This window comes from Lemur catta, chromosome 8, assembly GCF_020740605.2.
Source record: "Lemur catta isolate mLemCat1 chromosome 8, mLemCat1.pri, whole genome shotgun sequence".
Lineage (NCBI taxonomy): Eukaryota > Metazoa > Chordata > Mammalia > Primates > Lemuridae > Lemur > Lemur catta.
The window spans coordinates 100,252,285-100,277,132 of NC_059135.1; the positions used below are offsets into that span (position 1 = coordinate 100,252,285).

General features: G+C 41.0%; 1 protein-coding gene across 12 annotated transcripts in view; it reads right to left on the reverse strand.

The window, feature by feature from the left end:
• Positions 1 to 10,564: 10,564 nt before the first annotated feature.
• Positions 10,565 to 24,848, reverse strand: part of SAP130 (Sin3A associated protein 130) — an 86,103-nt gene continuing 71,819 nt past the window's right edge. For 11 of the 12 annotated variants that reach the window (XM_045558854.1, XM_045558858.1, XM_045558863.1 and 8 more), the window contains 5 exons: positions 21,072 to 21,320; positions 20,771 to 20,896; positions 14,353 to 14,456; positions 12,086 to 12,199; positions 10,565 to 11,488 (listed from right to left, as the gene is read on the reverse strand). In XM_045558854.1, the coding sequence (XP_045414810.1) occupies positions 11,330 to 11,488; positions 12,086 to 12,199; positions 14,353 to 14,456; positions 20,771 to 20,896; positions 21,072 to 21,320 (752 nt within the window). In that variant the 3' untranslated portion in view covers positions 10,565 to 11,329. The remainder of the gene's footprint in view (positions 11,489 to 12,085; positions 12,200 to 14,352; positions 14,457 to 20,770; positions 20,897 to 21,071; positions 21,321 to 24,848) is intronic. The other variant, XM_045558864.1, reaches the window with a different exon arrangement.

Below are 24,848 nucleotides of genomic sequence, written 5' to 3' on the forward strand. Positions count from 1 at the left end.
AACATTGTAAGTATAGCACAACTATTTAAAAATTGGGGAAGAGCCCTCAAGGCAATGGAGCTTAATTCCCCACCCCTAAATGTGGGCTGTACTTAGTGACTTGCTTCCAACAAGTAGATTAGGGAAATGGGGGAGGGGAAGTAAATTTACACTGAACAAACCTGGCAAACACTACCTAAATGTATGTTTGTGTGTGTGTGTGTGTGTGTGTGTGTGTGTGTGTGTGTGTGTGTATATTTTTTTTTTTTTTGAGACAGAGTCTCACTCTGTTGCCTGGGCTAGAGTGAGTTGCCGTGGCATCAGCCTAGCTCACAGCAACCTCAAACTCCTGGGCTTAAGCGATCCTCCTGCCTCAGCCTCCCGAGTAGCTGGGACTACAGGCATGTGCCACCATGTCTGGCTAATTTTTTTCTATATAGATTTTTAGCTGTCCAAATCATTTCCTTCTATTTTTAGTAGAGATGGGGTCTTGCTCTTGCTCAGGCTGGTCTCGAACTCCTGACCTCAAGCGATCCTCTCGCCTCGGCCTCCCAGAGTGCTAGGATTACAGGCGTGAGCCACCGCGCCTGGCCAGGTTAATTTATTATTGAAGAAAGAGTTTAATGAATTAAGTATAGCCTAAGTGTACAGTGTTTATAAAATCTACAGTAGTGTAATGTCCTAGGCCTTCACATTCACTCACCACTTACCGACTCACCCAGAGCAGCTTCCAGTTCTGCAAACTCCATTCATGGTTAAGTGCCCTATATAGGAATATTGTTTTTTATTTTTAATTTTATTTATTTTTTGAAACAGAGTCTCACTCCATTGCCCTGGCTAGAGTGCTATGGCGTCAGCCTAGCTCACAGCAACCTTAAACTCCTGGGCCCAAGCGATCCTTCTGCCTCAGCCTCCCGAGTAGCTGGGACTACAGGCGCTCAGCACCACGGCCGGCTAATTTTTGTAATTTTTGTAGAGATGGCGTCTCGCTCTTGCTCAGGCTGGTCTCGAACTCCTGAGCTCAAGTGATCCTCCTGCCTCGGCCTCCCAGAGTTCTAGTATTACAGGCATGAGCCACTGCGCCTTGCCTGTGTTTTATTTTTTATGCCATAATTTTACTGTACTTTTTAATGTTTAGATATATTTAGATACAAAAATACCATGGTGTTACAATTGCCTACAGTATTCAGTGCAGTCACATGCTGCTCCTAGGTGGGTAGCCTAGGAGCAACAGGCCTTACCATGTAGCCTAGGTGTGTAGTAGGCTGTGCCATCCAAGTTTGAGTAAGCACACTCTGATGTTTGTACAACAACAAAATTGCCTAACAACACATTTCTCAGAACTTATCTCTGTCATTAAGCGGTGCATCACTGTAGATCTATAACTAGCAAGGAGACTGAATCAGTAATGACAACCCTCTTAAGGAACAAAAGCCCAGAATCAGGTGGCTACTCTGATTCTATCAAACATTTCAAGAAAAATCAAGCTGGATGTGGTGTCTCACACCTGTAATCCCAATCCCACACCTTTGGAGTCCCTTTATAGAGTCCCTGTCTCTATAAAAAATTAAAAAATTAGCCAGGTGTGCTGCAGGTGCCTATAGTCCCAGCTACTGGGGAAGCTAAAGTGGAAGGATCACTTGAGCTCAGGAGCTGGAGACTGCAGTGAGCTATGATCACATACCACTGCGCTCCAACCTGTGTGACAGAGCAAGATCTCGTCTCTACAAAAAAAAAAAAAAAAAATCAAAACCAATTATTCAGAAACTCTTCCAACAAATTGAAGAAGAGGGAACACTTCCTGTATCAATCTATATGGCTAGGGTTACCCTGATACCAAAATTAGACAAAAGTATACGAAAACTACAGACTAATATCCCTTATGAGTATAGATGCAAATACTCAACAAAATACTAGCAAACTAAATTCAGTGGCATATAAAAAGGATTATTATACACTATGACTAAGTGATATTTATTCTTGTAAAGCGAGGATGGCTCTATATACTAAAATTAACAGATCGTATTAATAGAAAAATAAAACTATATGATCATTTCAACTGATGCAGAAAAAACATTTGATAAAACTCAACATCCTTTCATTATAAAAATACTCGATAAACTAGGAATAGTAGGAAACTTCCTAAACATGACAAAGGCCATATATGAAAAACCTACAATACCAGGATCAGGATCAAAGCAATAGTGACCATTTGCACCAGTTCTATTTAACATAGTAGTAGAAGTTCTAAGAAGAATAATTAGGCAAGAAAAAGAAAATGCATCCAAATTGGAAAAGAAGAAGTTATTTCTGTATGCACACGATAGAATCTTTTTTTATTTTTGAGAAAATCTTATAGGTAGAAAAACCTAACAAGCCCACAAAACTACTGGAGATAATAAATAAATTCAGCAAATCTGTAGGCTATAAATCAACACCCCCAAACTCAGTTGTATTTTTTTACTTTTGCAATGAATAATCTAAAAGCAAATTTTAAAAAATTCCATTTACAAGAGCATGAAGGCCGGGTATGTTGGCTTACACCTGTAATCCTAGCACTCTGGGAGGCCTAGGCAGGAGGACTGGTTGAGGTCAGGAGTTCGAGACCAGCCTGAGCAACAGTGAGACTTTGTCTCTAAAAAAAATAAACATAAAAATAAAAAAATAAAAAATCAAGTGTATTTCTATATAGTAACAGTGAGCAATCCAAACATGAAATTAAGAAAACAATTCCATTTATAACAGCATCAAAAACAATAAAGTGCTTAGGAATGAGTTTAGCAAATGAAGTGAAAAACTTATACTCTAAATATTATAAAACATTGTTTATTCAAAGAAATTATATTAGTATTAAATAAATGGAAAGACATCTCATGTCCATGAATCAGAAGATTTGAGATGGCAAAATTTCCAAAATTTATCTATATATTCAACATAAACCTTATCAAAATCTCAGATAACCTATTTGTAGAAATTGATAGCTTGACCCTAAAACTCACATGGAACTTCAAAGAACTTAGAACAGCCAGGTTAGAACAGCTTCTTTAAAAAAAGAGAAACAAAATGGAGATCTCACACTTACTACAAAGTTATAATAAACCAAACAGTGTGGTAGTAACCTAAGGATACGCATATGGACCTGTGGACTAGAATTGAGAGTCCAGAAATAAATCTTTACCTATACAACTAATTGATCTTAGACAAACTGCCAAGAAAATTCAATGGGTAAAGCACAGTTTTTTCAGCTCACGCCTGTAATCCTAGCACTTTGGGAGGCTGACATGGGAGGATCACTTGAGGCCAGGAGTTCAAGACCACCCTGGGCAACAGTGAGACCCCACCTCTACAAAAAATAGAAAAATTAGCTGGTGTGGTGGTGCATGCCTGTCGTCTCAGCTACTCGGGAGGCTGAGGAAGGAGGATCACTTGAAGCAAGGAGACTGAGGTTGCAGCGAGCTATGATGACGTCACTGCACTCCAGCCTGGGTAACAGAATGAGACCCTGTCTCAAAAAAAAAAAATAAAAAAAAAAAATAGTTTTTTCAACAAATGATATTGGAACAACTGGTTAGCTATATGCAAAAAAATGAAGTTGGACCCCATCTCCCTCACACTGTATGAAAAAATTAACATGGACTAAACACCAATATAGGGGTAATAGTTACATGGTGGATTGTTTGTGTGGGGGACAAAAATGTTCTCAAACTGATTGTGTTGATAGATGCATAACTCTGTGAATACAGTAAAAGCCATTGAATTATATACTTCAAGTAGATGAATTATTTATATGTGAATTATAATATCTCAATAAATAATTTTAAAAATGAAATGAAAAAGTGTTATCATTACTGATCCCACGGACATCATAAAGATGATAAGGGAGTACTATGAACAACTCTATGCCCACAAATTGCATGACTAGATGAAATGATCCAATTCTTTGAAAGATAGAAACTAGCAAAACTTATACAAGGAAAAATAAACAATCTGAATAAGCCTATATCTATTTTAAAAACTGAATTAACAATTAATCTTCCAAAAAAGAAAGTACTGCATCCAAATATTTTCACAGCAGAATTTTACCAAATATATAAGGAACAAATACTAATTCTCTATAATCTCCTCCAAGAAACAGGAGGAGAACACTTCCCAACTCATTCCATGACGCTAAAACCATATAAAGATACCAAAACCATATAAAATAGCACAAAAAAGAAAACCACAAACCACTATCTCTTGCGAACATAAATGTAACAAAATATTGGCAAATTGAATCTAACAACATATAAAAAGAATTATATACCACAACCAAGTGGGATTTACTGCAGATATGTTGGTTTGACAGGCTGTTTCAACAGTAAAAACTCAATGAATATAATCTACTATGTCAACAGGCTAAAAAAGAAAATTTGTATGATCAGTTGACACAGAAAAGTATTTGCCAAAATTCACCATCCAATGACTGAAAACTCTCAGCAAGGTTGGAATAGATTAGCACCTCCTCAACTTGATAAAGAACGTCTACAAGCCAGGCGTGGTGGCTCACGCCTGTAATCCTAGCACTCTGGGAGGCCGAGGTGGGAGGATTGCTTGAGAACAGGAGTTCGAGACCAGCCTGAGCAAGAGCAAGACCCCATCTCTACTAAAAATAGAAAGAAATTATATGGGCAGCTAAAAATACATAGAAAAATTAGCCGGGCATGGTGGTGCATGCCTGTAGTCCCAGCTACTAAGGAGGCTGAGGCAGGAGGATCTCTTGAGCCCAGGAGTTTGAGGTTGCTGTGAGCTTGACACCACAGCACTCTAGCCCGGGCAACAGAGCGAGACTCTGTCTCAAAAAAAAAAAAAAAAAAAAAAGAACGTCTACAAAAAACCCTACAGCTCTACAGCTAATGCCATACTTAATGGGCATAAATACACACTTTACCCCTGAGATTAGGACCAAGGACGGAATATCCCCTCTCTCCACCCTATTCAACATCTTGCTGGAAGTCCTATCTAATGAATTAAGACAGGAAAAGGAAATAGAAGGTATATACATTGGGAAAGAAGATATGAAACTATTTGTTCATTGATGGATTGATTGTTTCTATAGAAAATCCCTAGGAATTTGGCCGGGCGCGGTGGCTCACGCCTTTAATCCTAGCACTCTGGGAGGCCGAGGCGGGTGGATTGCTTGAGGTCAGGAGTTCGAGACCAGCCTGAGCAAGAGCAAGACCCTGTCTCTACTAAAAATAGAAAGAAATTATCTGGACAACTAAAAATCTATATAGAAAAAATTAGCCGGGCATAGTGGCGCATGCCTGTAGTCCCAGCTACTTGGGAGGCTGAGGCAGTAGGATCGCTTAAGCCGAGGAGTCTGAGGTTGCTGTGAGCTAGGCTGACGCCACGGCACTCATTCTAGCCTGGGCAACAAAGCGAGACTCTGTCTCAAAAAAAAAAAAAAAAAAAAGAAAATCCCTAGGAATTAAAAAAAAAAAATCTTTTGCAAATATAGCAACATTGTAGCACTCAAGGTCAATAATATAGAAATGTCAATTGCTTTCCCATGTACCACCAATGAACAAATGGAATTTGAAATTAAAAACATAGTGCCATTTACAATAGTACCAAAAAAAAAAAATCAAATACTTAGGTACAAATCTAATAGGCACAAGACGTATATGAGGAAAATTATAAAATTCTGACAAAAGCAATCGAAGAGCTACATAAATGGAGGGATAATCCATGTTTGTGGATTAGAGCACTCAACATTATGAAGATGTCAATTCTTCCTAACTTAATCTGCGTATTTTATGTAATTAAGCAAAGTCCCAGCAAAATATTTTGTAGACAGTGACAGTCCATAAATTTATAAGAAAAGACAAAAACGGAGAATAGCCAACACAGCTGTGAACTTCAAGACTTACTATCAAACCACAGTAATCAAAACAGAGTGGTATTTGTGAAAGAATAAACAAACAGATCGATGGAACAGGATAGTGAGTTCCACGATACAGGCAACTGACCTTTGACAACGGAGCAAAAGCGATTCAATGGAGAAAGGATAATCTTCTCAACAAATGGTGCGAGAACACAACTGGATGCCATAGGACCAAAAAAAACCTTGATAGACCTTCTCAAAAATTAACTCAAAATGGATCATAAACCTACATGTAAAACATAAAACTACAAAATTCACAGAAGTAAACTGGAGAAGGTCTAGGTGGCCTTGGATTTGGCAATGTCTTTTTTCCCTGTTTTTATTAATTAATTATTTATGACAATAAGTCCTTAGATAGAATGTCAAAAGTATGATTCACGAATGAAAAAATTAAGTTGACATTTATTGAAATTAAAAACATCTGCTCTTCAAAAGGCATTAAGGGAATACAAAGAAAAGCCACAGACTGTGAGATGTGAGAAAATAACTGCAAAACACATACCTGATAAAGGACTTGTATCCAAAATATACAAAAAAGCCTCTAATGCTCAATAGGAAATCAACGTAATTAAAATATGAGGAAAAACCTGAACAGATACCTCACCAAAGGTATTTAAGATGGCAAACGAACATGCGAAAACCCTCAGCAACATGTCATTAGGGAACTGCAAATGAAAACAATGAGATACTGTCTTTTAGATTGGCTACAATCCCAAACACTGACAATACCAAATGCTGGCAAGGACGTGGGGCAATAGGAACTCCCACTGTTGGTGGGAATGCAAAATGACACAGCCACAGTGAAATACAGTTTGGCAGTTTCTCACAAATCTAAACACAGTTTTACCTTACGATCCAGCAATCACACTCTTAGGTTTTTACCTGATTTGACAAGTTATTTATACACAAAAACCTGTGCACAAATATTTATAACAGCTTTATTCATAATAGCCAAAAACTGAAAATTTCTCTATGTCCTTCAATAGAGAAATGGATAAAAAACTTGCATATTTACATACTAGAATAGGACTCAGCAATAAACAACTCACTGAAACATACAAGAGGATGGATCTCAAATTATGTCGAGCAAAAGAAGCCAGACACAAGTATGTACTGTATGCATCTGTTTATATAAAGTTAAAGAAGAGACAAATTTAATCTATGTTAACAGACTGCCACCAGTGTTTACCTTTTGTGGGGGTGGGGCACAGGTGTACTGCCTACAAAGAGGACTCCTTCTGGGGTCACAGAAATGTCATATATCTTTATTCGGGATTGGCCTTGGGTGTACATATTTGTTAGAACACATGAGATTTTGACAAACCTTATTAAGATTTGGTCATTTTACATTGTATTTATACCACAATGAAAAAGGTTATATGAAAAAAAAAAAGTTAAGATAATGGCTATTTTAGGGGCAAGCAGAAGGTTGTGACTCAAATACAGCAGTTATAAGGCTTTAGGTGACTGACAAGGTTCTATTTCTACCCTGGGTGGTTATTTTAAAGTTTTTCTTCCTTTAAGAATTTGTCAGAGAAGAAGTCTGTGATTTAAAAAAACAAAACAAAACAAAAACAGAGAACAAGCCTGTGATTAAAAAAAAATTCACAAAGCCATACATTTGCTTCAGGTAGTAGTTTTCTGGTTCTGCATGGTATTTTACAATTTAAAAAGAAAAAAAACCTACATCTTTTAGGGTGTCCATTTCATCCCAGCTTGGGGTAGACTATATGATCTGGAAATAACTTTTCAACCCTAAAATAGTGACTCTATATTATTACTATGATAAAATCACCAGAAATATACATAAGGCATTTTCTATTTAATGATCTTCTGAAATATCCAGGTTTTAAAAAATAGTATGAAAGATTTTTCTAGATGAGCCAGATGGGCTAAAATGTTTTTTCCAGATTTATGTTTCTCTGATTTTCCACTGTAAAGAACAGAAGCCAAATCTAAGTCTTATTCAAATACATTTTCAATTCTTTCTAATCTTTAATATATGAGTGACATTTTTCTGGAGTAGAGTCACTTAGTCTCTGGACTTCTCAGCACTATCTCCTGGTCATAAATCCCTGGTAAGTACAACTTAACATAGAATCAGTAATTAAAATGTTGTAGTCTGGGTGTGGTGGCTCACACCTCTAATCCTAGCACTTTGGGAGGCTGAGGCAGGAGGACTGATTGAGCCCAGGAGTTCGACACCAGCCTGGGCAAAACAGCATGTCTCTACAAAAAATTTAAAAAATCAGCCAGGTGGCCAGGTGCGGTGGCTCATGCCTGTAATCCTAGCACTTGGGAGGCTGAGGCGGGTGGATTGTTTTGAGTTCAGGAGTTCGAGACCAGCCTGACCAAGAGCGAGACCCCATCTCCACTAAAAAAAATAGAAATGATATGGACAGCTAAAAATATATATAGAAAAAATTAGCTGGGCATGGTGGCGCATGCCTGTGGTCCCAGCTACTCTGGAGGCTGAGGCAGAAGGATCACTTAAGCCCAGGAGTTTGAGGTTGCTGAGAGCTAGGCTGACGCCACGGCACTCTAGCCTGGGCAACAGAGCAACACTGTGTCTCAAAAAAAAAAAAAAAAAAAAAAAAATCAGCCAGGTGCGGTGGCACATGTCTGTATTCCTGGCTACCCGGGAGGCTGATGGAGGACTGCCTGAGCCCTGGAGTTGGAGGCTGCAGTGAGCTATGACCATGCCATTGCACTCCAGCCTGCACAGCAGAGCGAGACTCTGTCTCAAAGAAACCAACCAAACAAAAAAATAAAATACAATAGAAAAAATTTCTAAAAAGTTATGTATAAGCATCTGCCCATACAAAGCTCACAAATGTACAAAAATTTTATCTTTATTATTCAGAACCTGTTAAAAAGCCAGCTGTCTTTGTACAGGTGACTAAACAACTGTGGAATAACCATACAACAGCTGCTCAGCAATACAAACCAATGCACTGCTGAAACGAACAAGAATAAATCCCAGCATCCATTCCCACCATGCTGAGTAACAGAGGCCAGACTCCCTACCCCCCAAAAGTTCAAACTGTATAATTTTATTCATTTAAAATTCTAGAAAATCCATACTAAACTAGAGCGACAGAAAGCAGATTAGCGTCCGCCCAGGGTTGGGCAGGAGGCGATACCTCCAAGGCACAAGGCGGCTTTCGGACTGGCAGGCAGGTCCGCTGTCTTGACTGGCGATCGTTTCATGCACATACGTGTCAAAGCTTACTGAATTGTATAAAATGTTTCTTGTATGTCAACTATTCCTTTTTAATAAAGCTGTTTTCAAAACCGTTGTGTCTTTAGATAAGATTCTTTCCCTCTGCCTCTCCTAACTTCTGATGATAGTGTCCTCATAAGGTGAAGGAATAGTGAAAACACTATTACTCTAACCTGCACTGACTTCAAGGCTTGTACTGACAAACTTACTTTGAAAAGGGTTATCTAGTTTTGTTTAAATGGTGACAATACCTTCAGAGAACCCGTCTGTACCACAGGATCCCAAACATCTGAATCCCGTCCCACACTGGCCAGTGTGGGCACTGGGGCAGTGTGTGCACAGATGAGAAGCTTGGGCAGAGGACCCTGGTGAACAGCTGGTAGTATCTAAGCCGGCTCCACGTCCTATTGAAACGCTCTGGTGAAGCAGCCTTCATTGCTCCTCGGACGCCTTCATGCCACGTAGGCCTCGGTGGCCTAACCCTAGGAAGGCCAAAAGTCGGCTTTGCTTCTTTCTACCCCAATCTCACAGCAGATGACAGTTTACCATTCGAATCCAGGCGGGACAGAGAATTGGCCCCAAGGGCCCAGGCATATACTCCTTGTCTAAAACTGCTCAGGTCAGGGCAAAGAGAAGAGCTCCAACCCCAACTGGTAACTGGCTGGAAACATGTATCCTAAGGAAGGAGGGCGGTAAGATCGCGCTCCCAGAGGCAGCAGCCTGAGACAATCTTTGCTGGCCCGTCACACATAGGGCAGATAGAAGGGAGAAAGGTTGCTGGTCTTGTGCCCAAAGGAAGCAAGCCTGAGTTACCCCACCATTCAGCTTAGTTCAGAGGAAGGAAGAGCAACCTTGTTAAGAGAATCCACCCACCTGCAAGCTCCACCTCCAGTACTGCAGCCTTAACACATTAACTGCCATGTGAGTTGTATCTAACTCACACTAGTTTTGAGCTCAGGGCCTGGTGAAGTGTATGTAATCCATATGTCTCTTTACCTTGGGAGCCGCATGAACTATTTTTCAAGTTGCATATAATTCACACACAGAAAACAATAAAAAATAACACATTTTTCATTAAATTAGAAAGGATCGTTTTGTTTTCAAAGTTTTTATCCCATTTTTGTAATGAAACATCATGGCTCCAAGGAAAAAAAATTTTTTCTAGTGTGGCAGTCAATGTGTTAATAGTCCTATAATTAGACAAATTTATATCTGTACTGGGCCACAATACAGGCTTGTATTTAAGATAACCGTGGTCCAACAGACTTTACCACTGTAACATCTTCACATTATCAGGATAAGTGGTACTCTGTGGACTAACTAAACTTTAACAAAGCAGACTCTCAACAATGTGCGAGAAATCGCAGTAGGGGAAACACTTAAGTGAAGTTCAGAGTACAGCACTGACCCACTTTACAAAAGGATGCGAACTGCGCATGTACAAAACCTTCTTTGATGCCTTTATTACTGTTTGGAGATGTGTGGTACATACAACCGCCAGCGTCATGCCGGCTACAGGAGTACAGATAGTCAAGAAGGAACCGCAGAACACGGATCTGAGGGCAACTCACGACGTTGCCTGCTCCGAACCTCCACAAAAACCCAACTCTGACACACGCAAGACAGACCATATAACAATTTCACTAGGAAATGGTTCTTTTAAAAAATGACAAGAACTCCTTTAGAGTGTGAGCTGTGGCAGCCTGCTTGGTGCTGTGGCACTGCTGTAAAGGCCAATTTGGGCATTTGTAGGTCAGGCAGAAGAACCAAATGGGGTAAGTGGAAGAGGTTTTATTTTTCAGTGTAGAGAGATAACAGATGGTCCGAGCAAACACTTTTAGTCCAGGCTCAGCACGGGGCCTGCAGGAACCCACCAGGTAGTCTATGACCCGCATGGCGGAAGAACACCAGCCATCATCCTTGTCACTGCTTCCAAGTGGTGGACACTGATGCATCAGGAGTCACTCATGACACAGGGCAGACTCAACAGGGACAGGTCTGAACACAAGAAGGGGCCCACTTGTGTCTGGTCAGCTGAGGTCCTTTCATGCCATTGGATGCCACGGGTCCCTCTGCTTTCACTTGTGAATTAAGGAATACTTCCTTTATTTCAGAGTTCCATTTTGGAAATAACCAAAACCCTCCCCCCACCCCCACCAACATTCTTCACGAATTCTGTTTCCAAACTCCTGATTCTTCTGGGTCTACACTTTTTCCTTTCGCTTCAATTTTGACACTTTCTTGACAGTCCCATTCTTGTTTAGAAGCTTCAGGACACGATCTTTATGATCTAAAACCTTAAGCATGGAGTCTCTGGCCTCACTGATTTGATCCATCACAAGTTTACACCTCTGCATATTCCCCTGAAACAGAAGACATCACATCATCAGCCAGTGACCATGAAGAGGACAGCTTTTAAAGAGCTGCTCACCGTTGGGAGAGGCCATTTTGAGGCTTTCATATATAGAAAATGTCTTAGTGTTTCTCAGTAATGAAAGCTGAAGCAAATAATAGGTTTTTTTTTTTGAGACAGAGTCTCACTCTGTTGCCCAGGTTAGAGTGCCCTGGTGTCAGCCTAGCTCACAGCAACCTCAGACTCCTGGGCTCAAGCGATCCTCCTGCCTCAGCCTCCCGAGTAGCTGGGACTACAGGCATGCGCCACCATGCCCAGCTAATTTTTTTCTATATATATTTTTAGTTGTCCAGATAATTTCTTTGTATTTTTAGTAGAGACAGGATCTCGCTCTTGCTCAGGCTGGTCTCAAACTCCTGACCTCGAGCGATCCTCCTGCCTCAGCCTCCCAGAGTGCTAGGATTACAGGCGTGAGCCACTGCGCCCGGCCAGTAATAGTTTTTTATTAAAGATATTAGTGGATGTGGGAGGGAAATGGGAGATGTAGGACTTCATAGTAAGCAAGTTCGTAAAGTGGATGATCAGAAGGGAAAAGGCTCATTCAAACCTGTATGAGTTCATTTATTCGGTGCAGATCATCATCAGTTGCAGCTTTTTTCTTTGGGATAATCCCTTCCTGTAGGTTGGTAAGTCTTTCATAGACATCATGTTCTAGATTTGTCTGCAACACATGAGAGGGAGGACATCATGACCTCAGAGATACTTCTCTATGTCAACCTCAGGCAAATGAACCCACTTTGAATCACCTTTCTAAGCTGGTATGAGAGCTGTTGGGATGGCAAAGTCCTTTCTCCCAAGAACTAAGGTTAACAAACAATATAGAATATTGATCAACAAAGATTTACATTATAATTTGCCATAGTTCAGAGTCTATCTTCAAAGATAACTTTGAAGTTATAATATTGCCGTGAATTCACAATTTCTCTGAAAAACAAGTCTACAAGTTTCATGGAAATAGTTTTTTGTAAGTAAAAACTAGCCAAGGCACTACATTTTTTAGATACTGACAACAGACAATTTTCTTCAGATCATTGCTACTCAAAAGAAGGGAAAACTTCATGATGCTGTTGTCTCTTCACCCAGTTGGTGAAGGAGGGATTCTTGTCCTACGGTTATGGAAACAGCTGATTATGTAAGACGCAACGTTGCACAGCTGGGACTGACAGCAGTTCATGAGTCACACACACAGTCATAGTCATACGTCTCTTAACAATGGGGATACATCTGAGATCTGTGTCAGGCAATTTCACTGCGCGAATGTCACAGAGTGTACTTACACAAACCTAGATGGTGCAGCCTGCTACACACTTAGGACATACGGTGTGGCCTGTTGCTCCTAGACTACAAACCTGTATAGCATGTTACTGTACTGAACACTGTAGGCAATTGTAACACAATGGTAAGTATTTCTGTATATAAATATTAAACATAGAAAACGTACGTAAAATTGTGGCATGAAAGGTAAAAAAAAATGGTACTCATATATTGGGCACTTGCCATGGATGGAGCTTGCAGTACTGGAAGTTGCTCTGGGTGAGTGAGTGAGTGAGTGGTCAATGCGAAAGCCTAGAACATTACTGCATACTTCTGCAGACTTTATAAACACTGTACACTTAGGCTACACTATATTTACAAAGCAAATTTTCCTTCTTCAGTAATAAACTAACCTTAGCTTACTGTAACTTTTTTACTTCAAAACCTTTTAATTTGTTAAACTTTCTGGCTCTTTTGTAATAACATTTAGCTTAAAACACAAATACATTGTAGAGCTGTACAAAAATATTTTCTTTCTTTATATCCTTATTCTACAAGCATTTTTCTATTTAAAATTTTTTTAAAACTTTTTAAACTTTTTTGTTAAGAACTAAGACACAAATACACACATTAGCCTAGGCCTACACAGGGTCAGGATCATCAATATCATCGTCTTCCACCTCCACATTTTGTCTCACCAGAAGGTCTTCAGGGGCAGTGACAGGCATGGAGCTGTCATCTCCTGTGGTAACAGTGCCTTCTTCTGGACGCCTCCTGAAGGACCTGCCTGAGGCTGTTTTACAGTTAACTTTTTCTCTAAGTAGAAGGAGTTCACTCTAAAATAATGATTAAAAAGTATAGTAGAGTAAATACTAGAAATAGGAATTTTTCAGCTCCAGTATAATCTTATGGGACCGCTGTCATATATGCAGTCTGCTGATGACCGAAACATCATCATGGGGTGCATGACTGTACTCACAGCTTGGGGGAAGAGGACACAGCACACCATGCAGGTCCACATGGGACTGCACTCGGAACAGACTGAACAAACAGGGGCTATGGAGGCAGACTTGGGAGAAGTACACCCTGGTCTCTGCGTGAGGACGTGATTGGCTGATTTGCGTAATACTGGAAGCTGGCAGGGAACTAAAGCCCACTACTCAGTGAGAAGCAGGAACTGTTCCTGGTCCCCATGATAAGAAGGTTGTGTGGCTAAGAGACCTTATCTGAGGGAGCAGGGCAGCGAGAAGGGGTTTACGGTTAGGCCATTTGAGGCTCACTCTGTTTCAGATGTCATGGCAACACATGATTCTGAGTCCTTAACTTTACACCACAGTTGTTCCATGTATTTTGGGTCTGGGTACAAGAACTCAGATGTATTTTGATTACAATCATATGTAATCGATATAATGATTATAATATATAGCACATACAAAAATTCTAGCAAGACCCATGTTAGCTGGAATGCTTCAGTATTACTCAAAAGAGAATGTCCTATGAACTCAGACATCTCCAGCATCTTCTTTAGCAGGACAGAACAACTGCCGGAACTCCACCTACCAGCTGTAGTAACTGGGCAGCACAGAGGTGGACCTTCCAGCCTTGGGCACGGCAGGACACTCCTTTCTGATTAGCTATCTCCTGCAGCATCGCTTTCTTCTCCTCTGGAACCATAGAAAAATAAAAATAAGCATATTTCAATTTGTAAAAAGCTAAATCATTTGTGTGCAAACAGCCTAAGTGTCAATATCTTATCAAGAATTTCTTTACTTGAGGCAGTGGTTTCATGGCAGGAGAGGCAAGCTGAGAGCACCCCGGGCTGCTCACTCCCCGCCTCTCCCTCCACTGAGCGCTGAGCTCCTGCAGCAGGGCTGTCACTCAGAGAGAAGCTTGCTGTGTCCCCACCTCCGTCTCCAATGGCCTGGCTCAGAGATTTTGCCAGGGGAAGAAGTGGGCTGTAAAACAGATAACTTCTAATCTCTTCCCAAAGGAACTGACTCCATTTGCAAGAGTGTGAAGAAGTTTAAACCTAAAGGTGCTCCCAAGAACACAGAGGGCGTGGAGAGGCAACAGGGAGAAGACGTGTGCGTCTAATGACGGTCCGGCCTAGACCGTGTGGGCTGGTCTGCAGGAGAGAGCACAGAACAGACGCAAGAGGACAGCCGGAGGAGCCCTTCTGAGGGCGGAACAAATACCGAACATTGACCTTGGAAACTGTTCTGCCCAAGAAACTACAATTTGACTGGATTAGTTTTGTAGAGGAATCTGGGCTCCAGGGCACTGTTGAAAACGGTAGAGGAAATAGCCAGCAATCAGTGACTTTATTGGTTGGGTTAGGTCAGGGAAAGCGTAGAGAGCCCTTACAAAGCCACTGTCATCTCAGGGTGGCCGTGGGCATGCCCCAAGACAGGCCTCCCTGGGGAGAAGTATCAGAGACAGAACACTTGTATGGGAGAGGGAGGGTCGTGGTTAGACTTTACTAAACTAATCCAGCCAGTCACTAAATAAGCCCAAGAGTGGGAGGACCAGTCTGAATTGCTTCAATACATTGTCTAAACAGTCCAGTTTCCAACAAAAAATTACAAGGCATGCAAAGAAACAAGAATGTGTGGCCCATAATACTTCTGAAAAGAATGCAGGCGACAGAAGGTGTCTGTGAGAACGTTCAGGTGTCCAGTGTAACACCAAAAGCCCATAACAAACACGTTCAGAGCACTACAATAAAGCAAGACTGAAAAAGTGTGGGAAACTAGGATGACTATGACACATGAAATAGACACAGAGACATAGAAATTCTAAAAAAAAACCAAATTAAAATTCTGGAGTTGAAAAGTATAACTAAAATTTAAAAATTCACTAGAGGGGCTCAAAAGATCTGAATTAGTACAAGAAATAATTAGCAAACTTAAACAAAGATCTACAGGGATTATGCAATCTGGAACAGAGAAAGAAAACAATGAGAAAAAATGAACAGGGCCTCAGAGAAATGTGGGACCCCGTTAAGAGAAGCAACAGATGTGTGAGAGGCATACCAGAAGGAGAGAGAAAAACGAAAATAAATATTCCAAGAAAAAAATGGCTAAAAACCTCCCAAATTTATTAAAAATAACCAAAACACCAAGGAAGCTGGAGGAACTACAAGTAAGACAAATGCAAAGAGACCTACAAACGGACACCTCATAGTAAAATGTGAAAAACCCAAGATAATGAGGAAATCTTCAAAGCAGCAAGAGAGAAAATGACACTTCATTTATTAAGACAAGAGAACCCCAACATAGCTAAGAGTGGACTTCTCACAGAAACAAGGCAGGCGGGAAGCAAGCGGGACGACAAGCTCAGAGTGCTCAAAGCAATACACGAGATCTAGTTTCTGCGTATCTTGACCAGCATTTACCTTAGCACTTTTATTAGAGATGCGGGTCTCACTGTGTTGCCCAGGCTGGAGTGCAGTGGCTATTCACAGGCATGATCACTGTGCACTCCAGCCTCAAACTCCTGGGCTCAAGTGATCCTCTTGCCTCAACCTTTCAAGTAGCTGGGAGCACCACCATGCCTGGAATTCTTGTTGTTTCTATTTTACTGTTTTTAGGGTTCTTTATAATTTAGATTTGAGTCTGTTATCAGATACGCAGTTTGCTAATATTTTCTTCCAGTCTGTAGCTTGTCTGTTCATCTTTCTAACATAGAGTCTTTCACAGAAAAAAAGGTTTTATGAAATACAATATATTGATTTTTTTCTTTTATAGACGATGCTTTTGGCATTATGTCTAAGAACTGTTCACCAAATCCTAGATCCTGAAGATTTTCTCCTAAGGTTTCTTTAATGTTTTACAGTATCATATTTAACATCTATTAGCTTACATCTCTAGGGCTAAGATGCTAAATCGATCAATCAATCTATTAGCCATTGTGAGGTAATTTTTGTATAAGGTGTGCAGATTACGTTGAGCTATTTTTTTTTTTTTTTTGTCTACAGATGTGCAGCACCATTTGCTAAAAAGATTCTCTTTCCTCCATTGAATTGCTTTTGCACCTTTGTCAAAAAACTGTTGAGCATATTTGTCTGGGTCTATTTCTGCATTTTCTATTCTGTACTATTGATCTATGTCTGTCTCTTACCAGTACCACACCGTCTTGACTAGTGTAGCTAAATCATAATTCTTAATGTTGGAAAGAATGATTTCTCTTGATTTTTGAGATTATTTCAGCTATTCTAGTTTCTGTGCCTTTCCAGAGTTTAGAATAAGCTTTTCTATGTCTAAAAAAAACCCAGCTGTAATTTTGGTAGGAACTGTATTAAACGCATAGATCAATCTGGAAAGAACTGACATCTTTAATGTGTTTCGTAATCCATATTGTATGTTTCTCCACTTCTTTAGATCTTCTCTCAGCAGCATTTTAGTTTTTTTGGAAATAATTTTTAAAAATTAATATTTTTATTTCAGCATATTACAGGGGTACAAATGTTTAGGGGTTTTATATATTGCCTTTGCTCCATGTGAATCAGAGCTCCAAGCGTGTCCTTCCCCCAGAAGGCATGCACCGTAACCATTAGGTGTGAATATACACATCCCCTCCCTTCCCCCTCCCACCTGCCCGACACCCGATGAATGTTACTACTATATGTGCACTTAATCAGTTAATACCAATGTGATGGTGAGTACATGTGGTGCCTACTTATCCATTCTTGTGATACTACACTTAGTAGAATGGGCTCTAGCTCTATCCAGGATAATGCAAGAGGTACTAGATCACCATTGTTTTTTTGTGGCTGAGTAGAACTCACATATACCACATTTTATTAATCCATTCATGTATTGATGGGCACTTGGGTTGTTTCTGCATCTTTGCAATTATGAATTGTGCTGCTACAAATATTTGAGTGCAGATGTCAGCATTTTATAGTTTTCAGGAAACAAACCTTGTACATCTTTTGCTAGATTTATACCTAAGTATATCATTTCTAGGGGAGCAACTATAAATGGTATGTTTTAATACCAGTTTCCACAAGTACTTTCCAAGTATCTAAAAACACAATTGATGTTTGTGTTGATATTGTATCCTGTGATCTTACTGAATTCATTTGCCAGTTCCATGAAGGTTTTTTGTAGAATCCTTGATATTTTCTTTCTGGACAATGAAGTCATCTGCAAATAGGGACAATTTATTTCTTTGCAATTTGTGTGGCCTTTACCTCTTTTTGTTGCCTGATTGTGTAGCTAGACTTTCTAATATTGTGTTGAGTAAGAGCACTGAGAGGACATCTTGCTTTTTGTCAATTTCAGGCAGAAATCATTTAGTCTTCCACTATAAAGTATAATGCTATCTATAGGTTTTCTGTAGACTTTATCAAATTGAGGAAAACCCCTTCTCTATTTTTGAAAGTTTTTATCATGAAAAGGTGTTGAATTTTGTAAAATATTTTTTCTGGATCTGTTGATATGATCATGTGATTTTTCTTTTCTTTATTTTTTTTTGGAGACAGAGGCTCACTCTGTTGCCCAGGCTAGAGCGAGTGCCGTGGCGTCAGCCTAGCTCACAGCAACCTCAAACTCCTGGGCTCAAGCGATCCTTCTGCCTCAGCCTCCCAAGTAGCTGGGACTACAGCCATGCGCCACTATGCCCGGCTAATTTTTTCTATATATATTTTTAGTTGTCCATATAATTTCTGTCTATTTTTAGTAGAGACGGGGTCTCAGTCTTGCTCAGGCTGGTCTCGAACTCTTGAGCTCAAACAATCCGCCTACCTCAGCCTCCCAGAGTGCTAGGATCACAGGTGTGAGCCACCTCGCCCAGCCTAGTTCTATGTATTTTTAAGAATTTCCCTTGAGACTTCTTTGACCCATGGACTAACTATTTAGACATGTGCCATATAATTTTCACGGTTTGGAGCTTTTTGGGTTTTCTCTCTCTTATTGGTTTCTAAATTGATTCCATTATTGTCAGTGAAGATACGCTATGATTTTAATTCTTTTAAATTAGTTGGGGTTTATGATTCAGGCTATGGCCTATCTTTCTATATGTTCTATGGCATTAGGAAGAATGTGTATTCTACTGTTGTTGGAGTATTATTCTATCAATGTCTATTAGACATTGTTGGTTCATGGTATTCTACAGTCTTGCTTATCTTCTGACAAGTAGTTCTATCAAGTGCTAACAGTGGTGTGTTAAAGTTCTAACTATAACTGTTCATTTTTCTATTTCTACGTCTAACTCTGTTAATCCATCATGTATTCTGAAGCTCTTGCTTTCTGCTGCCTATACATTTAGGATTGTTTCCTGGCCAACTGATTTTCTTATCACTATGTAATGTGTCTCTTTTTCCTCTAGCAATATTCTTTCCTCTGAAGTTTACTTTACCTGATATTAACAGAGCTACTGCTCATTTTATATAAATTAATTTTTGTATATATTTTTCATCCTTTTCCTGTCAATCTACCTATGCTATTGTATTCAAAGTGAGTTTCTTGTAGGCAGCATATAGTTTGTGTTTTTTCATCCACTCTGCAATCTGATTTTTTTTTTTTTTTTTTTGAGACAGAGTCTCACTCTGTTACCTGGGCTAGAGTGCCATGGCGTCAGCCTAACTCGCAGCAACCTCAAACTCCTGGGCTCAAGCAATCCTTCTGCCTCAGCCTCCCAAGTAGCTGGGACTACAGACATGTGCCACCATGCCCGGCTGAGTTTTTCTATATATATTTTTAGTTGTCCAGATCATTTCTTTCTATTTTTAGTAGAGATGGGGTCTCGCTCTTGCTCAGGCTGGTCTTGAACTCCTGATCTTGAGCGATCCTCCCGCCTCAGCCTCCCAGAATGCTAGTATTACAGGCATAAGCCACCGTGCCCGGCCTGCAATCTGTTTTTAATTGGTATATTTAGACTACATTTAAGGCAATTACTGATAATGTTAAGGCTTAAGTCTGTCATCTTATTATTTGTTTTCTGTTCATGCAATAATTGTAGTATGGCTTAAATACTACCAGGCGAATCCCTAAATACTTTACTGCTATGAAATTCTTGTGGCATGAAGAGATGTTTACTGGCCAATATCCTGCTTCCACTAAAGGTCAGCATTGTCTGACCTCTGGAAATCTCACCTTCTTTTCAAACCTCAAAGTATACTTGTGAGGAAGAATAGCCAGGAAGGACCACCACCTCTGTACTTCTAGAAATGAACTGTCAGCACCGTTACCCCTGCTCTTGGACACTAGACCCCATCCAAACTGGACCCATCTTGAGTCTTCAAGAGAACCCTCAGAGAAGTTTCTAAGCAGAATTTATGTAAGAGAATGGGAAATGTGACCAATTCTCTGGAAACTCACAGTTCTCTGTGCATTTATTACAGTAAAGATTAACAACACATAAGGTCCATCAATAGAAATATTTGTAGAGTATTTCCAAAGTACTGTCAGCCATTTTCATTACGTGTGGGTTTATTAAATGTTATTCTCAGGTTCAACAACAATAACAAAGCACTTATTAAGGGCTTACCCCTAGACCACTCCACTGTTTTAAACAAAAGGTCTTTTAAAAAAATGCTTATGATACACATACATTTTAGCACCCTAGAACCCCTACGGACTGTGGCCTCTGTTAAACAGCAATCTAGCATGGCTCCCCCGCAGCTGCTCAGGGGCCACGGAGGTCACCCTGTCAGCACTTGGGGAGACACTAGCGCAGTGCATTTTACTAAAACCAAGGCTGTCACTTAACCATTACACTGGAATTCCAATAAGCGCATACAGCTTTCTGGGGCAAAAGATAATTTTCTAAGTTTAATACTCAACAGGATATTTCAGTTGTTAAACACTAAAGTCCCAAGATTTTACAATAAAAATTTATGTTTTTTTAAAACTAGAAAACTGTGATTCTGTATTTTTCTTCTATTGTAATTATAATATAGCCAAGTGTTACACCAATTTCATGTATTAACACTGGATGTTAAAAAAAAATACTGGATGTTTCTGGGGAAACTAACCTTTGACCCGGACGTCACTGTACCTCTGAAAGTGGTGGTAAGCAGCTTTCCAGGGGTTCCGATAGTGACGGAGCAAAGTAATAGGAGGTCTGGGACGCACAGGGACATACCTCACACCTTCCTCGTCTATACAAAAGGGAAGAAGACATTAAATAACTTCGTACATGTTTTCAACAACCCTCAAGGTTCAATTCCAGTAGGTGAGCTCTAAGTAAAACTGACTGTGTAAACGCCTCTGGGATGGACTCGTGACCTAAGTGGGGAGCGGCAGGAGAGCACAGTGGGCACAGGTGATCATTACCGATATACTCCTTGGGAGGAGACTTGCGCTTCTCGGCCTTCACCAGGAGACTCTTGGCAGCGGACTTCTCATCATCAGTGCTGTTCGTCTCCATCATGTCGCCTTCTTCTGTTGAGATCACGTGCTGCTGCTTTCGAGGCTTTTTCCTTGGGGAGGCACCAGGTGGGAGGTCACTTGCAGGCACAGACAGGTTGTTTGCCAGCAATGAGAGAGACGGCGACACAGTGCTGGTAGCCAGTGGAGGAACTGCTGTCATAGGAAAAGGAGCACAAACATCTGTAGGAACCCAAGCATAACGGAAAGCTTCACTTGATTTCTAGCAATGGCAATGACTGAGGAAAGAGCACAGACACCTAACATTTACTGAGTCTTCCCATGTGCCTGGCACTGTGCTAAGCATTCTAATTGTGGCAGAGGCTGCCAACTGCCCCCTAACACCCCACATCTTTATCTTCCTTACTTCCAGGACCCTCATGTTGACATGGGACTCCGCTCAAAGAATGTATTTCCTAGCTTCCGTTATAGGTATGATAGGATGAAAGTAAAAGTGTTCTGTGGAACTTCTAGGAAGTTTCCTTAAAAGAAGGTGTAAAGAATGAAGAAAGCGACAGAGACAGAAACAAGGAGTGACTTTGTACTCCTTGTCTTCCTTCTGTTACCCTGGAACTCAGATGTGACGACTGGAGCTGCAGCAGCTATCCAGAATCGAGAGCATGAGGGTGCAATCCTAGTGGGGGACAGAGAGGGAAAGAGCCTGGATCCTCCATGACTCGATGGAATACACATATCATCCCTGCACTGTATGCCTTAGGACTTGCTCCAAAGGAGATAATAAAATCTTACATGTTTAAGCCACTATTTAGGCCTTTAAACATAAATTCCTAGCAGGTAACAAATTAACTCGTAATCTTAAAAATAATCTGAATAAGTAAGCATTATTATTCTCCAATTCACAGATGAGAAAATGTGGCACAAGTCATACAAGTACAAAGTGGCAGAGTTGGGAGGTGACAGAAGCGGTCTAGTTCAGAGCTTGTACTCTTAACTACCATAGCACTCTGCCTCCAGATAAAAAGCTTTCATAGGCCGGGCGCGGTGGCTCACGCCTGTAATCCTAGCTCTGGGAGGCCGAGGCGGGTGGATCACTCGAGGTCAGGAGTTCGAGACCAGCCTGAGCAAGAGTGAGACCCCGTCTCTACTAAAAATAGAAAGAAATTATCTGGACAACTAAAATATATATATACAAAAAATTAGCCGGGCAGGGTGGCGCATGCCTGTAGTCCCAGGTACTAGGGAGGCTGAGGCAGTAGGATCGCTTGAGCCCAGGAGTCTGAGGTTGCTGTGAGCTAGGCTGATGCCACGGCACTCACTCTAGCCCGGGCAACAGAGCAAGACTCTGTTTCAAAAAAAAAAAAAAAGCTTTCATAGTGAGGAAGTAAATGCTTGTTTGTGCTTGTATGAATCACACATCTAGGGACTTAAAAATCACGTTCAAGGTTTACCTGAACTCCTACTTCCACTCTGCAACATATCTGCCCCATCCTTTTCCTCCACCCGACTTCAGCTACCCACTCCCAGTACTCATACCCCAAACTCCGCCGTTACCAGCAGCTGCAAACCACCTCACACCCAACCTCAATTTCTAGCATCCAACTCTCCAGGCAAATCCAACGCTCTTTCCAGGTCACTCTCCTTAGAATCCAGCTTCCAGCACTCTTTAGGCCCATGAGAAACTATTACTCACTCACCTGACCACGATCCCATTGTCACTCGTCCCTGTCTGTCCTCCCCTATTGCTGGTTGAAATTCTACAATCATTTGATTCATTTTCTTCCTTCACTGTCCCTTTTCTTGCTTCACTATACTCACTTATCCAAAGCACAAGAGGTAAATCCAATTTTCCGACTAGTCTGTACCTATGCAGCTGAATGCAGCTAGCGACACACAGCAATGCTGACTGGCCGCACGTGGACAATCCTCCCATGTCTGCTAAGGCTAGTCTCTTTCCAGATGATTACTTCACACCTTCTCCTCATGAGACCTTCAATGCCTCCTCCACCATCTGTACTCTCAGCAGATGGCCTTGCTATCTACGTTAAAGACAGGCGCAATCAGAAGAAAATGTCCATCAAGTCCCACCACCCCATCTCCCCACATGCATGTGACCCTGTAGTTTCCTTCTCTCTGTATTGGCAGCAAAGGTACACCCACCTACTCTCACCTCCTCAGACAACACTCCAGGAATTCACGTTGATTCTTCCCACTCTATTGGATCATTCCCATTAACAGACAAAACTCTTTATTTGTTTCATCTTAAAAACTTCCTCTTGGCCAGGGGCAGTGGCTCATGCCTGTAATCCTAGCACTCTGGGAGGCCAAGGTGGGTGGATCATTTGAGCTCAGGAGTTTGAGACCAGCCCAAGCAAGAGTGAGACTCCGTCTCTACTAAAAAAATAGAAAGAAATTAGCTGGACAACTAAATACATAGAAAAAATCAGCCGGGCGTGGTGGTACATGCCTATAGTCCCAGCGACTCGGGAGGCTGAGGCAGGAGGATCGCTTGAGCCCAGGAGTTTGAGGTTGCTGTTAGCTAGGCTGACGCCATGGCACTCTAGCCCCAGCAACAGAGCGAGACTCTGCTTAAAAACAAAAAACAAAAAACCAGTAAAAACCAAACTTCTGGCCAGGCGCAGTGGCTCACGCCTGTAATCCTAGCACTCTGGGAGGCCGAGGTGGGCGGATCCTTTGAGCTCAGGAGTTCAAGACCAGCCTGAGCAGGAGCAAGACCCTGTCTCTACTAAAAATAGAAAGAAATTATATGGCCAACTAAAAATCTATATAGAAAAAATTAGCCAGGCACAGTGGCTCATGCCTGTAGTCCCAGCTACTCGGGAGGCTGAGGCAGTAGGATCACTTAAGCCCAGGAGTTTGAGGTTGCTGTGAGCTAGGCTGACGCCACGGCACTCACTCTAGCCCGGGCAACAAAGCGAGACTCTGTCTCAAAAAAAACCAAAAAAACAAAAAACAAAAAAACAAACAAACAAAAAAACCCAAACTTCCTCTTGACATCATTTTCCTTCAGATATTACCTTCTTTTGTCTATCCCTTTAGAACAAACTCCTCAAAAGTGTTGTTTACATACAGTGTCTCTATTTCTCTCCTGGCTTTCTCTTGAACTCCCTCCTAATCACCCTTTGACCCCATCATTACACGAAAACTGCTCTTCTCAAGATCTCTATGACCACTGTGTTGCCAAATCCAAAAGTCACTGCTCAGTCCTTATCTTCCTGATCTGTCAACAGCATGTGATCCAGCTGATCACCCCTCCTCCCTTAAACAGTTCTGTCCCTGCCTTCCAGGACAGCACATACTGTAAGTTGTACGCCTGCCGCTCTGGACCTGGGTTCAGCCTCCTTTGCTAGACTCCACCTCTTCCTCCATCTCACAATGGCACAGTGTCCTAGGGCTAGCTCGGGGGCTGCTTCTGTTTTTAATCTGCATTCATTCCCTACGTGATCTCATCCACTCATCCAGGCTCATGGCTTTAAACACAATTTACATATACACTGACAACTTCCAAATTTACACCTGCAACTTCATTTTCTATTCCAAAAGCCAGTCTGATAGATCCAGCTACTCAATGTCTATATTTAGATGTCCAACAGATACCTCAAACTTACTGTGTCAAAAACTGAATTCCTAATCTCTCCCTATAAAATGTGGTCCTCCTGCAACCTTCCCTAACACAGCCAATGGTAATGCCATAGCTTCTAGGGG